Below are 18,216 nucleotides of genomic sequence, written 5' to 3'. Positions count from 1 at the left end.
CAGTGGGCCTGGGTGGGAGGTCAGGGATGGCCCCGCAGGACTTTTGTGTGGGTGAGCTAGCCTGGCGCCCTCCTACCTTGGCAGTTCCTTCCTGAAGCCCTTCCTCTCACGAGCCCCACGCAAACGACAGGGCTTATATTCGGGCAATTACGGGCGCTTTGGTCGCGCGGCTGCCACTGGGCATGCCCAGTCCCGGGTCACGTGATGTCTGTCATGGCCGCCTCCGTGGCTCGGGGAGGCGTGAGTGCTGGGCAGCTGCTGCGGGCGGCCAGGGGAGCCTGGTGGAGCCGGCCCGGAGGCAGTTGGGGGTCTGGGGAGGCGGCGGCGCCAGCGACAGCCAGAGGATTCCGAGCGACAGGTACCTGGGGCGCCTCGGGGGCTAGCGTTCATCCGTCGGACCCCCGCAAGGCGCCGCGGGGCCGCTCACCAAACCGTGTTTTTCAGGCTCGCACCCGGCGGGGGAGGAGGAAGCTGGCGGCCCCGAGCGGCCCGGGGACGTGTGAGTGTAGGGGGACAAGGCCCCCATTCTTTATCCCACGAGGTTCCTCCGGTCCCCACCTTGCCCTGCAGCCTCATCTCTGTCCCCTTCTACGTCGTCCTATTCCCCTGACCGTCAAGCCCCGCCCCAACCGTAGGTTCCACCTGGCCACCGCGTCCATCATCAAGTTTGGCATCTGCACCTCCATCTGTCCCCAGGGTGAACGTGGTGTTCGTAGACCGGTCAGGCCAACGGATTCCGGTGAGCGGCAGAGTGGGGGACAATGTTCTCCACTTGGCCCAGCGCCATGGAGTGGACCTGGAAGGTGGGAGCCCCGCACAGGGAATTGGGGAGGGCCTTATTCATTGTTTAAAAAGACCCGCAAATCAGATAGGGTTCTCCATTACTTAACCCTCCTGTGGCTTCCCATCAAACATGGTTAAAATCCAGATTCCTCACCAATGTCTCTGCCCAGCTCTAAACCTCTTCACTCACTCAGCAGTTATTTGCTGAGCATTTGTTAGAGGTTATTTACACCACTGCCCTCCAGGAGCTTGTATTCTCTTCCTCCTCCTCCTCTCTAGTCTAGACACACTGGCTTTCTTGCTGTTCCTCAAACAAAAAACCAAGTTCGTTCCTGCCTCGGGGCTTTTGCACTTGCTGCTCCAGACATCTGAAGTACTTTCCCACCAGATCTTCTGGCTCTCCATCTCATCCTTCAGGTCTCAATGTAAATGTCACCTTTCTGACAATCTCATCCCTTCATCCCAGTTAACGTCCCCATCCCCAGTCACACTAGGTTCTCAGTGTGCTTTATTGCCTCCGTAGCGCTTCTCATTGCTTTCCTTCCATTTTGTCGTCTGTCCTCAGAATGAGACCAGAAACCCTCTTTGCCACTTATCGGTGGCCCGTCACGGTATTTAGATGCAACAAGTATTAAATCAGTGTCTGTTGAATGAAAGATAATAATAGCAGACATTACCTTAAGCGTGTTAAATAGCTATTGACTTGATAAAATCTTTGTAACAACGCTACATAATAGGGGGGATTATCTCATTTTTTAGGTGAAAAAACTGAGCCCCAGGTTAAGTTGACACAGTCCAAGGTCAAGTAAGTGGCAAAACTAGATGCAAAGTCAGTTTATTTTAGCTGCTAATCTGTGCTGCTCTTCTGTGCATATTGAATACCTACTGTGTGCCAGGCAACAGTGTACAAAACAGATGAGGCCCCTGTTTCACACCAGTTTCAACCTAACAGGGACAATGTTCTCACGAGTAGACATGTAATTATATCATGAGCAGCTGGAGAGGGCGGTCTGAAACAAAAATATACAGGGTTACTGGTTGGGTGAATATAATACAGAGCCTAAAGTATTGAATCATTACAGGGGGCGGAGATATTGGGGGGGGCTGGGCATGGCAGGCCTACTTCAAGTTCTGTTCTGGGATCCAGTCACCAGGAGACCAGGACAGAGATTGGAACATGAGTTTTCGAGGCAAGTGGCCTACGGTCAAATTTCGCCTGTTACCAGCTGTATGACCCTGAGCCAGGGTCCTTAACATCTCTGGACCTCTGCTTCCTTCTCTATAATATGGGGTAATTTAGTTACTATGGGTTGCTATGGAGAATTACACAGATCTCGTAAGTAGTGCTTAATCCCTGGCCTGTGGTTAGTGCCCAGTGACTAGTTGGGACTGTTACGTTAGATAATCTCTCTCTCATGGGGTGAGGATGCTAATGAGGTGGGAAACAGGGCTGAGGAAGAGATCCCTGGGGACTACCTAGAGCTTCAAGGCCCGGACATTTTCTCCCTAGGAGATGGGGAGGGTGAGCTAAGCCACCAGGTCCCCCAAGGAGCTTCTTCCGGGTCAGGAGGCTGCCTTGCAGCTTCATCGTCATCATCCAACACGTCTGGAAGAGACAGAATTCTGTCCCGTTCACATAGAACACATGTCTCTTGAGCATCCACAGCATGCCAGCCTCAGTGCCAAGTACACAGAGAGGAGGCCAGGTTGACGGAGCATGGGTAAACCCAGAGATTAAGGCGGTAACTTTAGACTGTGGTAAATGCCGTGCAGAAATTAGAGTCATCAAGGCCAGGGGGAAGGATAAGAAATCGGAGGTGGGGGAACTGGAAGACAGTGGAGTTGAGTCCCTGAAGCCAAGAAGGATCTAACCATGGAAAAAGTAGAGAGAAGAGCATTTCAGGGCAAGGGTACAGCAAGTGCAGAGGTCCCGTGGTGGGGGACGAGGTTGGCATGTTGGAGCTGAGCAGAGGGGCCGGTGTGGCTGATGTGGAATGAGGGAGAGATCGGGAGGATCTTAAGGACTGGTTTTATTCTGGCTATGAAAACCCTTTGGAGGGGTGCCTGGGTGGCTCAGTCAGTTAAGCGTCTGACTCTTGGTTTCGGTTCAGGTCGTGGTCTCACGTTTGGGGGGTTCAAGCCCCAAATCGGGCTCCGTGCTGACAGTGCGGGGCCTGCTTGGTATTCTCTCTCTCTCAAAATAAACTTTAACGTTTATTTATTTCAGAGAGAGAGAGAGAGAGAGAGAGAGAGAGAGAGAGAGAGAGAGAGAGAAACAGCGTGAGCAGGGGAAGGGCAGAGAGAGAGGGAAACACAGAATCCGAAGCACGCTCCAAGCTCCGAGCTGTCAGCATAGAGCCCGACGCAGGCCTCAAACTCATGAACCGGGAGATCATGGCTTGAGCTGAAGCTGGATGCTTAACTGACTGAACCACCCAGACGCCCCACTCAAAGTAAACTTAAAAACAGAAAACAAAAGAAAGAAAGAAAACCCTTTGGAAGGTTTTAGGCCAGGAAGGACATTATCCTGAAGCACAGTTCTCAGTGATCAATCCAAAAGTTGGGAATGTGTCCAGGGAAAAGCAGGAAACCCCAGTTTCTGCGTCTTGCAACCCTGATATTCTGATCTCTTCTCCTGCCACACTAGGTGTGGAGTGAGCTGGTCCCATCTTTAGGAGCAAAGGAGAGATGGGAACACCCTTGCCTGCTGCGGCGAGAGGGTCCCAGCCAGGGTTTACAGGCTATGGGGACCCTGCCTGAGTTTTCACCTCTCAGCTACACTGAAGTCAAGTCCATGTTCCTTCATGGTGCCAGGCACGTAGGCCACTGGGGAGTCCTTGGGGGACAGGACACCCTGGACGTCCCTTTGCAGGCCCATCCACAGTTCGGGAACGGCTAGCTGAGCGAATGACAGGGTGGGGGGGCCACACGGTGCGTGTGCAGAGGACGGAGAGAGGAGGGGCGTCTGGTGAAACAAACAGCCTCTCCTCCCTCATGCCTTCGACCGATGGGCACCTGCCTGACCCTGTCCCTCACCGGCTCGCCCCCACTTGTTGCCCCCAGGGGCCTGTGAAGCTTCCCTGGCGTGCTCCACCTGCCATGTGTACGTGAGCGAGGACCACCTGGACCTCCTGCCTCCTCCTGATGAGCGGTGAGCAGGCGGCCCCTCCCGGGCCTGCGCGGCAGGGCCCGGCCGCCGAGTCCGCGCCCCTGCTGCCCAGACGCCCACCCGGGCGGCGGTGGAAGGCAGCCCCAGCTTCTCGCCCCCTCGCGGCCGCTGGCGGCGGCGCTGCCCCCTGACCATCCCCCCCTGGATTTGGGCAGCCTGCTCCTGCCCGCCCTTTGGGGCCCCCGCCAGCCAGACACCGTGCCCGCCGCTGACGGCTGTTCTCCTTGCTCCAGGGAGGACGACATGCTGGACATGGCCCCCCTTCTTCAGGAGAACTCCCGGCTGGGCTGCCAGATCGTGCTGACTCCCGAGCTGGAAGGGGCCGAATTCACCCTGCCGAAGATCACCAGGAACTTCTACGTGGACGGCCACGTCCCCAAGCCCCACTGACGCGGGCAGCCGTCGTGGCCCTCGGGGCCAGGACTGGAAGAGTAGCCAAGCCGCCCGCCCAGCCCAGAGCGTGGACAGGCCCGAGAGAGATGTTGGGAGCAGCCAGAAGCCCAAAGCCCCTGCTTCAGATCCCATGTCCAGGCTCTGGGTGGGGGGTGGGAGGGGCATCAGCCCCTGCCCGGGAGCCTCCCCCAAACTCGGGAGAATCAGTGTGTGGATGGGGTGGAATCTGACTGGAATGACAATAAAACTGTCTCACAGACCTCCAGCATCTTGAGTGTCCTCGGGGGCGGGCAGGCCTGGGGTCTAGGGCTGCATCTTCTTTACCTGGACCCCCAACTCTGCCCTCTCGTAGCAGCGATGGGGCCGCGGGGGTGGGGGACCACCGAGGCGGAGACCTGGAACCTCCCGGGAGGAGAGGGCACCGGGGCCTGAGCACACGTGGATCGGCGTGGCAAGGCCCCGCCCCCACCGCCGCGGAGGGATTCGGAGGGGTCCGGGCCGGCCCGGCGGGGTGCGAAGTCCACCTGAGCCGGGTGGCCAGAGTGGCACCGAGGCTGGCCCGCGGCGCTGGGAGCCGGTGCCGAGCATCGCCTGCTAGAGGCGCCCGACCCCGCCGGCCCCGCCCAGGTGGGGCTCATTGCACCCTCTGCAGAAGCGCCCCCACCAGGCGCGTCCTGCTCCCCTCAGGTGGGGCTCATCGAGTGGGCCCGGGGTGGGCGGGGCCGGGCGCGATCGGGGCGGGGGAGGTGGCGCTGGGCGGGGGCGCGATGGAGGCCCGGCCTGTCCCAGACTTCTCCAAGCTCCAGGAGCTGCTGGCGCCGCCGTGTCTGGACCCTAAGGCGTCCCGGGCGCCCCCTCTTCAGCAGGCACCAAGGACCCCAGGATGCCCCAGACCCAATGGCAGGTGCGTGAAGGAGCGGCCCCTTCCCCAAACCTGGCCCAGTGGTCAAAGGGTCAGGACCGCTGGTTCCTGGGGTTATCCAGGGGTCACGGTGTTAGTTACTGGTGCTTAAAAAAGAAGAAATTCTGGTCCCCAGGGAGAGTTGGGGTCATATGGGGGTCAGAGGCCACGCAATCCCCTTAGCCCATGTCTCTGAAGACTGCACAGGTGCTGCCCACACTGTCCCTTGTCCCCAGGTCCTTCTGGCCCGCACGCCAGGACTCCGTCACTGCCCTGCGTTTTCTCCAAGAAACAGCAGAGGGGCTGGTCCAGCGCCCTGCCCAGGACACCCAAACCCTGGGGGCCTGCCGGGAGCTGAAGGCCTTGGAGTCTCTGGGACCTTTGCCTCTGGCAAAGGATGCCGAGAACATGCTGACCCCAATCAGCCAGCAATGCTGCAGCTCGAGGCCCCCGGAGGCTCCCCCAGCCCCCTCAGCCCTACCCCAGAGGAGGCCCCGGAAGCAGTCAAAGCCCCACCGGGGCGCTGAGAGAGTGGATCCCCGGTTTGAGGGGGTGACCCTGAAGTTTCAAATAAAGCCGGATTCCAGCCTACAGATCCTAGCCAGCTACAGGTAGGGGCTGGCCCAGAGGAGGGCGCCCTTTTTGCAAGTTAGAGTGATAATGGTGGGGGCAGGGACCTCCAGGCATCTGCTCATGGACGCCCACGCCAGCCTTACAGTTACAAAGGGCCCATCTCTGAGCGACACCTCGGGCTGGTGCCGGTCCCAGCCCTGCTGCTCTGGTCCAGCAACGTTCTGGTCTGAGCGCAGGTTCTTTTTTTTTTTTTTTTTTTCTTCAATGTATTCATTTTTGAGAGAGAGCACAAAAGCGGGGAAGGGGCAGAGAGGGAGAGGGAGACACGGAATCCAAAGCAGGCTTCAGGCTCTGAGCCATCAGCACAGAGCCCAGCATGGGGCACGAACTCGTGAACCGTGAGACTGTGACCCGAGCCGAAGTCGGTGAGCATCGGTCACTGACTTTATGAGATGGGCCCGACCATCCTGAGGGCCGCCGCCGCTGTTATTTTTTTCAATAATGTTAATGACTGCCATTTGCCAGGAACAACAATAAGAGGTAACAGGCAGCACTTGATGTGCATGGGCTCATTGAAGCCTCGTGAATCCCATTTTACAGATCTGGAAACTGAGGTGCAGAGGGTGAGATCACTTGTCCAGAGTCACGAGGTGGGGACTTGGGAGAAATAGGATCTCAAACTGGCAGGCTGGCCCCAGGCTTCCTACCTCTTCATATGATAATCACCATTATTATTGCTAACGAGGGGCAAGGTCAGGCCTTTCAGACATCTGAAGCCTCCTTGGGGGATGCCTGATACCCGGACAGTGAATCATCTTCATCATCGAGGGGCGCTGCCCTGGACGAGATACAGATCCCCCAGTGCTAACTCCTGTCTATTCTCCAGCCTGACCTGCACTAGCCGCTCCCAGGGTCCCTCCACAGGCCCTGCGGGGGGCCCTGAGGCCAACTCGGGAGGCGGCGAGGCCCTGGGTGAGTCCCGGAGACTTGACAGCTATAAATATTTGTGGGGGGGAGGCAATTTCCCATCGTCTCTGTCTTTCTTCCCGTCCTGCTTCCCCATTTAGACCCATCCAGAAGGAGTCATGGTGCACCTCCCTCCACTCGAGCTGAGTCACCCCCACCCCCGGTTTCCTCCTCTGTTTAGCTTTGCCATCTGTCTCCCTTCCTGGCTTTCCCTCTGCCTTAGATCTGGTAATACCCAGGGCTGGCCCGGAGCCGGCTGGGGCCCTCGTCGAGACTCCAACAACATGCCCCACCTGTACGGGCCTCCTGAGCCCAGGCTCTTGGCCTCTGCCCCTTACCCTGACCTCTGCCCCTTCAGGGCCCCGGTGCTGTGCTTCCTGTAGGACCCAGAGGACCCCACTCTGGAGAGATGCTGAAGACGGGACCCCTCTCTGCAATGCGTGTGGTATCAGGTCCTCAGAACGGAGGAGGAGTTTGGATGCTTAGCCAGTGTGGGGTGCCGGGAAGGGAAACACCCTCGGGGAAAGTGGTTCCCGTGAGGCAGTTTCTGGGCCCCTGCTGCTTCCTGATGTTGGTTTCTTGTACCCCCCACCCCAGGTACAAAAAATATGGCACCCGCTGCTCCAGCTGCTGGCTGGTGCCCAGGAAGAGCGTCCAGCCCAAGAAGTTATGTGGCAGATGTGGGGTGTCCCTGGGCCCCCACCAAGGCCCGGCTCAGGAAGGGTAAGCCCTTCCTCACCTAGCTGAGCCCATCCGGACTCAGTTTCTCCAGGGAGGAGATGGGCAGGAGCCCTCCTGGGAGGAGTGGGGAAACAGCTGGAGTCTTTGGGGGTCCAGCCTTCCTCCTCTCTCTGCCCCCTCCCCTTCAGGGATCCCAGGTGGAAGACCCAGGCCTCCGGCTCCAGAGCCCCTGTCTCAGGGGGCCACTGTGCCCCATCTTGGCCCCTGGTCCAATCCGGCTTGGCTGAGCCTCTCCTCAGAAAATGTCCTCAGCAGTGACCCTCATATTGTTGACAGCAGTAACAATAAAGAACAAAACTACTCTGAGAAAAGCACCGTGACTCGGGGATCGCGTCTCACGCACGCAGGCACGTGGGGGCAGGTGTTTTCTCATTCGGATTCTGAGGGACACACACAGAGTCGTCTATACGGGCACCAGCCGCCCCACAGGGAATTAGTCACCTTCACCGCAACTCCCCATACAGGGCGACAGCCACCACACGCAGAGACAGACAACAGTAGACAGACACACACATGGGGCGCCTGGCTGGCTCAGCCCATGGAGTGGGCGACTCTTGACCTCGGGGTTGTGGGTTCAAGCCCCACATTGGGGGTAGAGATTACTTACAAAAATAAGATCTTAAAAAGAGAGAGAGACAGGGGCACCGCCTTGGGCGGCTCAGTCGGTTGAGCGTCTGACTTCGGCTCAGTTCAGGTCACGCTCTCACGGTTTGTGGGTTTGAGCCCCCACATCCGGCTTCAGCGCCATAGAAACCTGCTTCGGATTCTCTGTCTCCCTCTCTCTCTCTCTGCCCCTCCCCCTGCTCACTCTCTCTCTTTCTCTCTCAAAAATAAACATTAAAAACAAAAAGGCAAGACAAATACATGAGTGGGGCTGACACATGCCTTCACACACACACAAGACACATGGACAAGCTCACACGTGCTGACACTCACATGAGACAGACCACACGCTAGCCAGAAACATGCACTGATACACCTGCTGACACACACACGTGACAACACACAGGAAATACACCTAGATGACACACATTGGCACACGGTGATATCCACACCCTGGGCCCTCTATCTGTCAGCTCTCCCCCTGCCTGCAGAATGTCACCTTCCCATGTCTCTATGCATACAGTCCCTTCTGTGCCCCGCTGCTCCTCTTTCAAGGTCTCTTTCACCCCATCAAAGTGTGTCCCTAGCCTGAAGCCAAAAGCCACATGGGAGAGGAGGGCCCTGGACACACAGGACACCCGTGCTCACTGGGAGGATGGGTGGGCTGCAGCCAGGGTGGGGATGTCACCCCCGTGACAGTGAGCGAGACCTGCCTGGCCACGTACTCCAGGAAGGTGAAACCCCCTTTGTCTCTCCCGGGTGAGCCCACGGGGAAGGCCTGGGCCCGGGATTCCTCAGCCCTCAGATCCCTGACTCATTCGGTCTCACTATTCCTCAGCTCAGAACACCCCCCCACCCTGTCTCCCCATAGGCGCTGCCTTCTCATGACTGGGAGGCAGGGCTCAGCCCCGCACCACATATTCAGAGAAGTCTTCCTTGACCACCCAGTCTAAAATAGACACCCCAATCCCATGCAAGTCAGGCTCTAGTTCAGCTCCTCACTGGTCTCCCTCTTAGAACCTACCAGAATTAAAAAAAAAAAAAAAAAAAGAACATACCAGAATTTTCAAGTCTCTACTACTCTGAGGTTATTTCATTCACATTCATCTCCCCACCTGGACCGTGATTTCAGAGGTGCAAAGCCACATCTGTGTCCCTGACCATGATAGGCCACCCCAGTGCCCAGCATGAAGTTCCTTGGGAATACACATTGAACACACAGAGGTCTCAGACTGTGTGTGAACTCACGGCTGTTTTTACCCATTTATTCAGCATTTATGGAGCAACTCCTGTGTGCCAGGCCAGTGGGGACACTATATGGTAAATAGAACAAAGGTCCCCGCTCTAGTGAAGCCAAAATTCTAACGTGACAGTAAACAAATACTCAATTAAATATCTAGTAGATGGCAAGTAGTGGCTGGTGCTTTATTTAGAGAAAATAAAGTATGTAAGGAGATAGGAGTTCGGGGGACTACCTTAGTGTCGGTCCTCTCTGAGGGGGGACAGCCAAGGCCTCTCTGACATCTGTGTAGAGACCTGGGAGTAAGGAACTAGCTGTGGGACTGGAAGATGAAGACAGTCCAGGCAGAGTGAATGGCAAAAGCAAAGGCCCTGTGGCGGGTGGGACCTTGTGAGACTCCGAGGAATCGAGAAGAGGCTGGTGGGAGTGGAGAGAGGTGGTTAAGGGTGTGCGTGACAGTAGGGGCTGCACCATGCTTGTGCCTTTTCTCCTTCTGTACCCTGACTAGGCCTCTAGGCAGCCCCCCAGCCCAACCCCCGTTTCCTGCTCTTACCTTTGCTGGGGAAATGTTTGCCTGGGGCAGCTGATGCAGTGGGAGCTGTCCAGGACTGTTTCCTTCTCTCTGGCTCTGTTCCTGCTTTGGAGAGAGGCAGAGACTGCAAGGGTGGGGGGAGGTCCAGCTGTTCTCTCCTTATGCTGCTGGGCGGTGAGGGAGGTGGTGCTGTGCGGGGAGGGGGGGAGGAGGGGAGTGCGGTTGCAGCTGATACCGCGTGTCTCTTGTGAGTCGTGATGGGCAGTCAAAAGGCAGGTTAGGGGTAAACTGAGACACCGTGGATGGACACAGGATGGAGAAGGCATTGAGGGTGGGGGCAGGGATGCACCCTTTAACGGGAGGGACATTTTGGGGGCTGACGCTCATAACTGCAGTCCCTGTTTGCATTTACTCATCCTGGCGAGGCCTCAGGACGGGAGCCCCGTGTCCAGACCCCTGGGAGGGGCCTCCACCCATCCTGGGGGAGGCAGCTTTAGCTCTTCCCGGAACCAGGCCTGGGGGAATCACCTAGCTCCCACCCCCAAGTGTTAGCCGGGTTAGAGGGCAGCGCTCTGGGCGGAAGAGATAAAGGGTAGGGAGCTGGAGGAAGGAGTGCGGTCCCCACCCCGGCCCAAGGGTCAGCTGAGAGCAGGAAACTGGACACCGAGAGAGCAAGCCCCGGGTCACACCGCATGAAGGCGGCTTGCACTGCGCCTGACACATAGTAGGCCCTCAAAAACAAACAAGCAAAAATAGTTTATTTAGGAATATCCCGCGGGGTTGGCATTGGAACCTTGGGCTGCTTCCACATCGCAGACTGAAGCAGACGGACCCAGAGTCCTTTATAAAAACTTTATTGGGGGGCGGGGTAGAAAAAGGGGATGACGCCCCTGGAATTGAATAAATAAGTGAATAAATAAATAAATACATAAATAAATAGAACAATAAGTAAGCCCCCCTGTGCCTCTGGGGGGGGCGTCCCCCGGCCCGCGGGGAGAGGGGAGCGGGCTCACGCTGACGTCAGCTGGATGGCAAAGACCTCGCCCCCGGCCTGCGCCTCCGCGGTGCCCGCAGCCTCGGTTCCACCTTCGGCTGCGGCCGTGCTCCCTCCAGCGCCGCCGCCCGCGCCGTTGAGACACACGGCCTCACCAGAGCTTTCGGCCTCCTGCACGTTATACTCGCCCTTCTTGCAAGCGGTGGACTGCACGTAGAAGGCCAGGCCGGCCCCCGCGGCCAGCAGCGCTGCGCCCCCCGCCGCGCCGCCCACGGCGACCCACAGCCACGGACCTGCGGGATGGAGATCCTCAAAGAGGGTGGACCGGCTCAAGGCCCCCAAGCCCGGCCTCCTCTTTTCCCTCCCCGCAGGCACAAGGTCAGACCTCCCGGGCCTGGCAGAGAACCCCAGGGAACTCACAGCGCGGCGTGGGGGATAGGAGAAAGCCCGGAAGGCTACCCCGAGCGCCCCGACCCCGAGGAGTGTCATCTCGACATTGGATAGAAGCCCCTAGCCCCAGAGATACCCACAAGTCAACCAACTCACCCCCAAAAGGATGAAGGTGGGGGAGACCGGGTCATTCCTTCACCCGGAAAAACCACAGAGATACGCAAAGTGGGGGGAAGGGATCTTGGCGGGGGGCCCCCCTCACCCGCCTCCTCTGCTCTAGGTCCCTCTCCAACCCCCCTTCTCCACAGCGACGCAGTGAAGGGCGAATTATTAGATCAAGTCTCTTATCACACATAACCGACCCCCAAGTTAATAAGCTCCTTCCGACAGCCATCACAGCCCTGGAGGGTCCCTCCCCGTGAGCTCCAGTCCTCCCTGCACCTTCCGCCCCCAACCCGCCATCGCAACCCCACTTGCCAGGGCGCCCCTGACTTCAGCCCTGGCACACTTCAGTCTCGGGTGCGGCGGCGGAATGGGAGCGGAAACAAGGACCGGGTTCAGGGGCCCCAAGCCGCAGGCCACGCCCCCTGAAGATCCCCCGCCCCGCCCCTCCAGCCGCCACTCACCAGCCACGCGCACTGTGATGCGCCGCGCGTGGCGCCCATGCGCGTTGGTGGCTGCGCACTCGTACTCGCCGCCGTGGCTGCCCATGGCGCCCGCCACGCTCAGCGTGCTGTTGTTACTCGAGAGGCCGATGTTGGGCGCCCCCGGGGGCGCGCGCCAGCTGATCTGGGCTGGGGGCCAGGCCTCCGCACGGCAGGTCAACGTGAAGTTCCCACCTGGCCGCACGCCTCCGGGAGGCGAGGCTGCCAACTCGGCCACCACCGGGCGGTCTGCAGGGGACAGGAGGTTGGAGGGACCGCTCAGAGCCGGTCCAGCCACTGACCTACTGACCTTCCACCCAACCACAATCTGAGAGCACCCTTCTTCAGATGGGCAGGCGAGGACCCTGCCTCCCACCAGAGCCACCTCTCCCCATAATCGGGCTGTCATCAGCACTAAAATCCTGTGCCCTGCCTCAAGGAATGAGAAGTGGGGCCCTGCACCAGTGCCCTTTTGACCTAGAACTTGAGGGGGCCCGGGCTCCTGTTCCCTAGAGTTTTCATTCTCCTCAGGTTTAGATGAGGAATTCTTATCCCCAGGAAGGGGTCTGGGGAGGTGCCCTTGAACTGTCTTGGGCAATCCTACTGCTGCAAGTCACTGTTTTGGGGACCGGGTGCCCTCCACCTGGTGCTGCTCCCACTCACATTCCACGCCCACGGTGACAGTCCGTGCGTCCGTGCCATGCGTGTTGGTGGCCAAGCAGCGGTAGGTACCCGCATCTTCTCTGGACACGCGCAGCCGCTGAGGCCTGGGCACGCCCTCCCGGGAGCAGCGCACTTGTGGGGAGGGGCGACCCCGGGCGGCGCAGGCCAGCGCGGCAGCCTCAGTCCCTTCCAGCCACGTCTGGTGACTCGGGCAGGTGGACTCATCCATTTGCGGCGGCGCTGCAAAGCAGCCATGGGGGACGTTAGGGGGGGCGCAGACCCTGGGGCACCCCTACTTCCCACCAGCCTGGGCCCCGCTCACACTCCGTGCTCACGGCGACTGTCTTGACCACGGAGCCGTGCCTGTTGGTAGCGTTGCAGACGTAGATACCAGGTACCAGTTCACTAGAGATGCGGGGGACTCTGGGACCAGGGTCTGGGGGTGCCAGTGGGAGCAGCATCCCTTCACTGGTGCCCTCTGAGCCGATGCACTCCACGCTTGGCTCTGGCTTTCCATCCACCTCACAAGAAAACAGCTGCCCAGATCCTTCCACCCATGTCCAATTGCTGGGGCAGCTGGGCTCCTCAAAACTGGGGCCATCTGGGGAGCAGAAGGTCACACAGAGACTGGAAGTCAGGCCAGGGTTATCCTCACATACCATCCTGCCCCGTGTTGTCCCCACTCACATTCCACCGTGACAGCCACAGTTTTGGCTGCAGAACCTCGAGCATTGGTGGCTTCGCAGCGGTAGGTTCCTGCGTGCTCCCGGACCACATGCAGCAGGCCCTCCAGGACCCTGGCCTCCCCAGAGCGCACACAGCTCACGGTCGGCGGCGGGACTCCATGCGCCACACAGCTCAGTGAGACTTCTGTTCCTTCCAGCCATGTAATGTGTTCTGGGCAGCCCACGCTGTCCAGCGCTGGGGCGTCTGGAGGAAGATATGTTGTTCGGTTTGGGGTTTAGGGACTGGCCTAATGTCCCTAGACCCCTTTTCTGTCCAAGGGCGGCCACAAAGTGTTGGGCAGGCACAAAGACACTGAACCAAAGAGGTTTCACGCTGGTTGAGCTGTGAGCTGTTTGGAGCCCTTTTTCTGCAAAGGGCCCTTTTCTACAAAGCGCCCACAGGACCGTCCCCGAGTCTTTGACCTAAAATTGTTAGAGGGCTTGGAAAGTCCCCCTTTCCAAGATTCCGTCCAGATGTCTCACCCCAGACCCTTATGGACACGTCTACTTCTTCCTCTCCCTCTTTCCCCAAGATCTTCCCCTAATCCCACTCGCCAGCCTCTTCCCTCTTCCAAAATCCTGCCCAAAGGCACACTTCAGATCCTGTTCCCACTCTTCCTTGTAGGCTTAGTTGCCCCTAGACCCTGTTAGAGATGCGCCCTGTGCACCCCCACTCACACTCCACCGTCAGCGTCACGTCCTTGACTGCCTGGCCCTGGACATTGGCCGCAGTGCAGCGGTAAGTGCCGGCGAGAGCACGAGTGACCGGACCCAGCAGGCCCAGCGCCAGCACTGCCCCGCTGTCAGGCCGTGCGCAGTGCACGGAGGGAGTGGGGTTTCCTCGGGCTTCACAGCGCAGCGTCTGTTCTGGGCCCTCAGGCCACGTCCAGCTCCTGGGACAGTCCGAATCGTCCAGCCGAGGGGCGTCTGCAGGCAGGGGCGTGGGATACAGAGAAGCCGGACATGGACCTTGAGGAAAAGCCCCACTTCCACAGCAGGGCCAGGGACTGGACAGGTCCTTGGAAATCACGGGGAGGAGAGGTTACAGGCCAACTCACATAGGACGCGGAGTTCGGCGCTCTTGTTCTTGCTTAGGGTCTCCCCGTCCACCTCGAGAGTGGCATCACAGAAGAAGCTGCGCCTGTCGTCGTCCTCGGTGGCATTTAGCTGAAGCTGGGTGGGCTGCCCTGGGACCACGGCTGGAATTCCGTCCAGTGTGACCAGGACTCTGGCCCCAGATGAGCAACTTACTGTCACCACCTTCCCTTCGGGGATGGTGGGCTCGCTCAGGGTCAGGACCGGCGCCGGGAAGCCTGGGGACAGGGCATTGGCGGTGAATCCCTTGACCACGCCCCTCCTGCGGGTCGAGGCTGATCCTTATCTACCCGAACCCCCTGGGCTCTGCGGCCAAACTAAGGGTACCGCGCTCCGCCCCTCGGGATGCGCAGGCTCCGCCCATCTCGCCCCGCCCCCTTGAGGTTGTCTCCGCCAAATCTTTCGGAGATCCTCGCTGGGTTTGCGGCCTTCCCTTTCCGGCGTCTCATATTCCGCCTGCTATTCAGTCTCTGTCACCCCTTATGGACTTTCGGACCACGCCTATTCCTATACTAAGGCCCCGCCCACTGTTTGCCCCGCCTTCCCGTTCCTCTGGCTCCACCCCAGAGCCGCGCAGGGTCCGCGTCACTCCCTCTTACTGTAAATAGTCACGTTCTCCCGGGTCTCGCGGCTCTCGCCCCCCAGGGTCACGTTGCAGACCAGCTGGCTGGCGCCCTCCTGTTCTGCACTAGCTGTGGCTGTGGCAGTGGCCATAAGCGCGTCCCCCTCGAAGGTGATTTCGGGACTCAGCCTCTGATCCCCTAGCGCCAGGTAGACCCAAGCCTCCGAGGCTGGAAATAGCTCGTCCAAGGCGCAGCTCACGGGTCTTTCTGAGCCCACTTCCAAGAGTCGGGGGGCAGCGAGGCGCGGGCGGTCCGGAGACAGGGCTGGGAGTCACAGAACAGCTTGAATTTATGTATCAAACGCTCAGTATGTGCTAAGCACGTTCCATGCACCATCTTATCGTATTATCCTCAAGGCACGTAGGGGAAAACAACGTGCAGCTGGGGCATGTTGGAATTAGGATTAGAATTCAGATTTCCCTGCCTCCAAATTTCTTAACACTTGCCCGACCCCTTTTGGTCCCCTTCTCCCGACACTCACTCACCGAAGGTTCGGAGCTGTCTGGGGGCGGAGCTGTTTTCAAAGAGCCCCAGGCCGTGCGGCCTCAGGTCCAGCTCCGCGCGGCAAGAGAAATTGGCCCCATGGTCCTCCCTTCGCGCCAGTACTGTAGCTGTAAGAACAGCGCCCCGCGCTCGGGGTGGCTCCCCCGCGAAGCTGCGACGGATGAGCTCCTGGGCTCCCCGCAACAGGGTCAATGTGAGGCTCCCACGAGGCCCAGCGCCCGGGACCCTACAGCTCAGGGTAAAGTTCTCGCCCACAGGCTGCCAGGCAGGCAGCGGCACCAGCTCTACACGATCCGGCCGCTCTGGAAAGGGTAACCACAGCTTTTTGGAAACGCGGGGGTTTAGAGGGACGTGGCGTGGAACCAGGGGCCCAGAGAGGGAGCGCGTGGGGATCCAGAGGGTGGAGCCCGAAGGGGAGGACTCTGTGACCCAGGGGGCGGGGCTTGGAAGGGAGGGAAAGTAGTAGAGTAAGCGTGGCCGCTGAGAACTCACGGAAAGTACGAATGAGCCCACGCGCCTGCAGTGTGCGCCGCGCGCAGCGGAAGAAGCAGACAGGCTGGGTCTCCGGCTCACGGATGTCCACCAGCTGCCGAGCCAGCCAGCGCAAGCCCCTCTGGGTCCCATTCCGGCGCAGCGAGGTCTCCAGGCCACCGCGCTCAGGTCGTGGGCAGTTAGTGCTGCAATTCAGCCACAAAGATCCCCCGCGCTCCACGAGCGCCACGCGGGGCTGCAGATCCGCCCAAAAGGGCTCCTGCGCGACCGCTGCCCAGGGAAACGTGGGCTCAGCCTGGGGAGCCACTTTCCTGGGATCTTAGTGCCCCCATTCGAATCAGGGATTCTTAGGGAATTAGCAGGGGGCAAGAAAGAACTCAGGAGCCCTGCATCCTGTCCCGGCCTCAGGTTTGCAGGCGCGCTCCCAGGGTTCAAACCTCGAGGGCGTCTCTGGGACGGGGCAGCGGAGACACCCCCGTCTCCAAGATGCCCATGGGGCGATGGGAAAGCATGGGGGGAGGGGGGAGGGGATGAGAGATGGGGTCTTTGACGCACACCGCAAGGATGGGAGGAGGGGACCTCGTGTGGAGGAAGGAAAACGAACTGGTTCTCAGGATTCTTGCCGGAGAGGGGGGAGACAGGTTGAGGCGAGGGCAAAGGGGAGGTGAAACTGAGTCAAGCATAAGTGAGGACCCCCCAAACCCGGGAGAACACAGAAGGCTGGGCTCTTGGAAGGAATCGCGGTAACAGCTGAGGGACTCGGTTGCCAGGGCTCCGGATGGAGCGGGAATAGCTCCTCTGGGAAATCGGGTCTTTCCGGACCACGAGTGAGGAAGATGTCAGTCCGTGGACCAGGGTGCATAACAGAGCGTGGGGAGGTACCCCGGAAGGGGACAAGGGAGACACGGGGTATCCAGAGCAGGAGGCTGGATTCGGAAGAGCATCCAGGATCTCGAAGAAGACAGTAGGGTAGAGATCTGGGCGAACGAGGAGTCTGGAAGCTGGGTCTCCAGTGTATGTTGGTGGGAAGAGGGATAGAGGGGAAAGGCCAGGGCTCAAGGTGGGGCAGAAGCGTGGGAGTGGAGCGAGAGGAGGGCGGAGCCGGGAGGGGCTTGTGGCCGCTTATCTGGTCCGGGAACTCCGCCCCCACCCTGTCCACCCTGAGCCAGGACCCGGCTCTTACCTGAGAGGCCGAGGAACCCCAGGCCCAGGGCAGCCCAGAGGCCGAGCAACGCCCGGCACAGCCCTGGCGAGGGCCCTGGCATCGCCGCCGCGGGGGAAGCGCAGGAGGCGAGGAGAGCGCGAGCGCGGAGCTGGGCTAGAGGACGGCGCGGCGGGTGGGTTGTGGAGGAGGCAGAGTTGCGTTCGGGGATTGGTTTAACGTTGGTAACTTGGTTTCCAAGGAGGGGGCGGCGGCAGAGGCGGCTGGGGGGGCGGGAGGGCGAGCGTGCTCCAGGCTCCCGGCCTTGGCGAAGGCGTGCTGGCAGGAGCAAGCGACCCCCGGGGTCTACGTGGAAGCCCGCCCCATCGCCCGGGGCCTTCTGGGGGCGGCCGCGCGCTCCCGCGTCATCCTCCGCGGCGAAGCGGAGGTCCGGGGATGCTGGGTTGCCCTTCTCAAACCCCCACGCTACCCCTAGCTTGGATGCCGTGATAATGCGCTGGACTCAGAGCTCCGCCCCCATAGTTATCCGTCCCCCCCCCCCCCCGCGCCCCCCTCCACCTCCGCCCCGCGCCCCTTGAGCAGGGGGTTGAGGGTTTGAGGGCTAGGAGAGATCTGGAAAGAGCAGGATGGGGGAAGGCACAGTTCTAGGGAAGGGTATGGGGAGGCCTCCCTCACGGATCCTTCTCCTTTTGACCTGGAGAGCTGAGGATTACAGCCACGCCCCTAGTCCCCCTCCGGCTCCGCCCCCGCACGCGACAGAGGGGGTGGGGACGAAAGTGCCAGCGAGTCGGGAACACGTGTGCATGCGCGCAGCGTTCGCGGGCGTCTAAATTAGGGTCGGCTCCGCTCTGGGTCTGTATTTACCCAGCGTGCAGCGGGCACGTGTCTACGCGGCGTGTATGAGCTCAAGCCTCGGAAGAGCACCCCAGAATCCGCTTTCCGCGCGGTAGGCGGGGCCCTGGACAGCCCGGGCCCTGCCAGATACCCAGTGCGGGCTCGGATTCTGTCCACGCGAGACCAAGA

At 59.9% G+C, this 18,216-nt stretch overlaps 3 protein-coding genes across 5 annotated transcripts; 2 read left to right on the top strand and 1 right to left on the bottom strand.

The window, feature by feature from the left end:
- Positions 1–29: 29 nt before the first annotated feature.
- Positions 30–4,605, top strand: FDX2 (ferredoxin 2). 3 transcript variants are annotated; one of them, XM_042928393.1, is made up of 5 exons: positions 30–358; positions 445–499; positions 697–739; positions 3,847–3,934; positions 4,186–4,605. In XM_042928393.1, exons 1-5 carry the CDS (start codon positions 183–185, stop codon positions 4,340–4,342), a joined length of 519 nt encoding a protein of 172 aa, XP_042784327.1. In that variant the 5' UTR covers positions 30–182; the 3' UTR covers positions 4,343–4,605. The 3 variants fall into 3 exon arrangements, with proteins under 3 accessions (XP_042784327.1, XP_042784325.1, XP_042784326.1); XM_042928391.1 differs by having other exon boundaries at positions 697–803; XM_042928392.1 differs by having other exon boundaries at positions 636–739.
- A 507-nt stretch (positions 4,606–5,112) lies between these two features.
- ZGLP1 (zinc finger GATA like protein 1) lies at positions 5,113–7,794 on the top strand. The gene is made up of 6 exons (XM_042925035.1): positions 5,113–5,249; positions 5,483–5,857; positions 6,706–6,791; positions 7,144–7,237; positions 7,383–7,508; positions 7,655–7,794. The coding sequence occupies exons 1-6, from the start codon at positions 5,113–5,115 to the stop codon at positions 7,782–7,784; spliced, it is 948 nt and encodes a 315-aa protein (XP_042780969.1). The 3' UTR covers positions 7,785–7,794.
- Positions 7,795–10,769: 2,975 nt separating this feature from the next.
- On the bottom strand, positions 10,770–17,296 carry ICAM5 (intercellular adhesion molecule 5). Its single transcript, XM_042927428.1, has 11 exons — positions 17,215–17,296; positions 16,032–16,301; positions 15,521–15,841; positions 15,012–15,299; positions 14,376–14,630; positions 13,996–14,244; positions 13,280–13,522; positions 12,915–13,193; positions 12,593–12,832; positions 11,912–12,178; positions 10,770–11,188 (listed from the first exon to the last, which is right to left on the bottom strand). The coding sequence occupies exons 1-11, from the start codon at positions 17,294–17,296 to the stop codon at positions 10,911–10,913; spliced, it is 2,772 nt and encodes a 923-aa protein (XP_042783362.1). The 3' UTR covers positions 10,770–10,910.
- Between the last annotated feature and the right edge of the window lie 920 nt (positions 17,297–18,216).

Source organism: Panthera leo, chromosome A2, assembly GCF_018350215.1.
Source record: "Panthera leo isolate Ple1 chromosome A2, P.leo_Ple1_pat1.1, whole genome shotgun sequence".
NCBI lineage: Eukaryota > Metazoa > Chordata > Mammalia > Carnivora > Felidae > Panthera > Panthera leo.
This window is presented reverse-complemented; position numbering and strand designations above follow the sequence as displayed.

Bases quoted from the DNA above. Each gene is read 5' to 3' on its own strand.
- FDX2 (XM_042928391.1), top strand. From the start codon at position 205: ATGTCTGTCATGGCCGCCTCCGTGGCTCGGGGAGGCGTGAGTGCTGGG. The intron at 359-444 runs GTACCTGGGGCG...CGTGTTTTTCAG, and splicing joins CAGAGGATTCCGAGCGACAG to GCTCGCACCCGGCGGGGGAG. The intron at 804-3,846 runs GTGGGAGCCCCG...TGTTGCCCCCAG, and splicing joins CCATGGAGTGGACCTGGAAG to GGGCCTGTGAAGCTTCCCTG.
- ZGLP1 (XM_042925035.1), top strand. From the start codon at position 5,113: ATGGAGGCCCGGCCTGTCCCAGACTTCTCCAAGCTCCAGGAGCTGCTG. The intron at 5,250-5,482 runs GTGCGTGAAGGA...CCTTGTCCCCAG, and splicing joins TGCCCCAGACCCAATGGCAG to GTCCTTCTGGCCCGCACGCC. The intron at 7,238-7,382 runs GTCCTCAGAACG...CCCCCACCCCAG, and splicing joins TGCAATGCGTGTGGTATCAG to GTACAAAAAATATGGCACCC.
- ICAM5 (XM_042927428.1), bottom strand. From the start codon at position 17,296: ATGCCAGGGCCCTCGCCAGGGCTGTGCCGGGCGTTGCTCGGCCTCTGG. The intron at 15,842-16,031 runs GTGAGTTCTCAG...TACCCTTTCCAG, and splicing joins TGGGCTCATTCGTACTTTCC to AGCGGCCGGATCGTGTAGAG. The intron at 13,194-13,279 runs GTGAGTGGGGAC...TCTGCTCCCCAG, and splicing joins TGTGGCTGTCACGGTGGAAT to ATGGCCCCAGTTTTGAGGAG.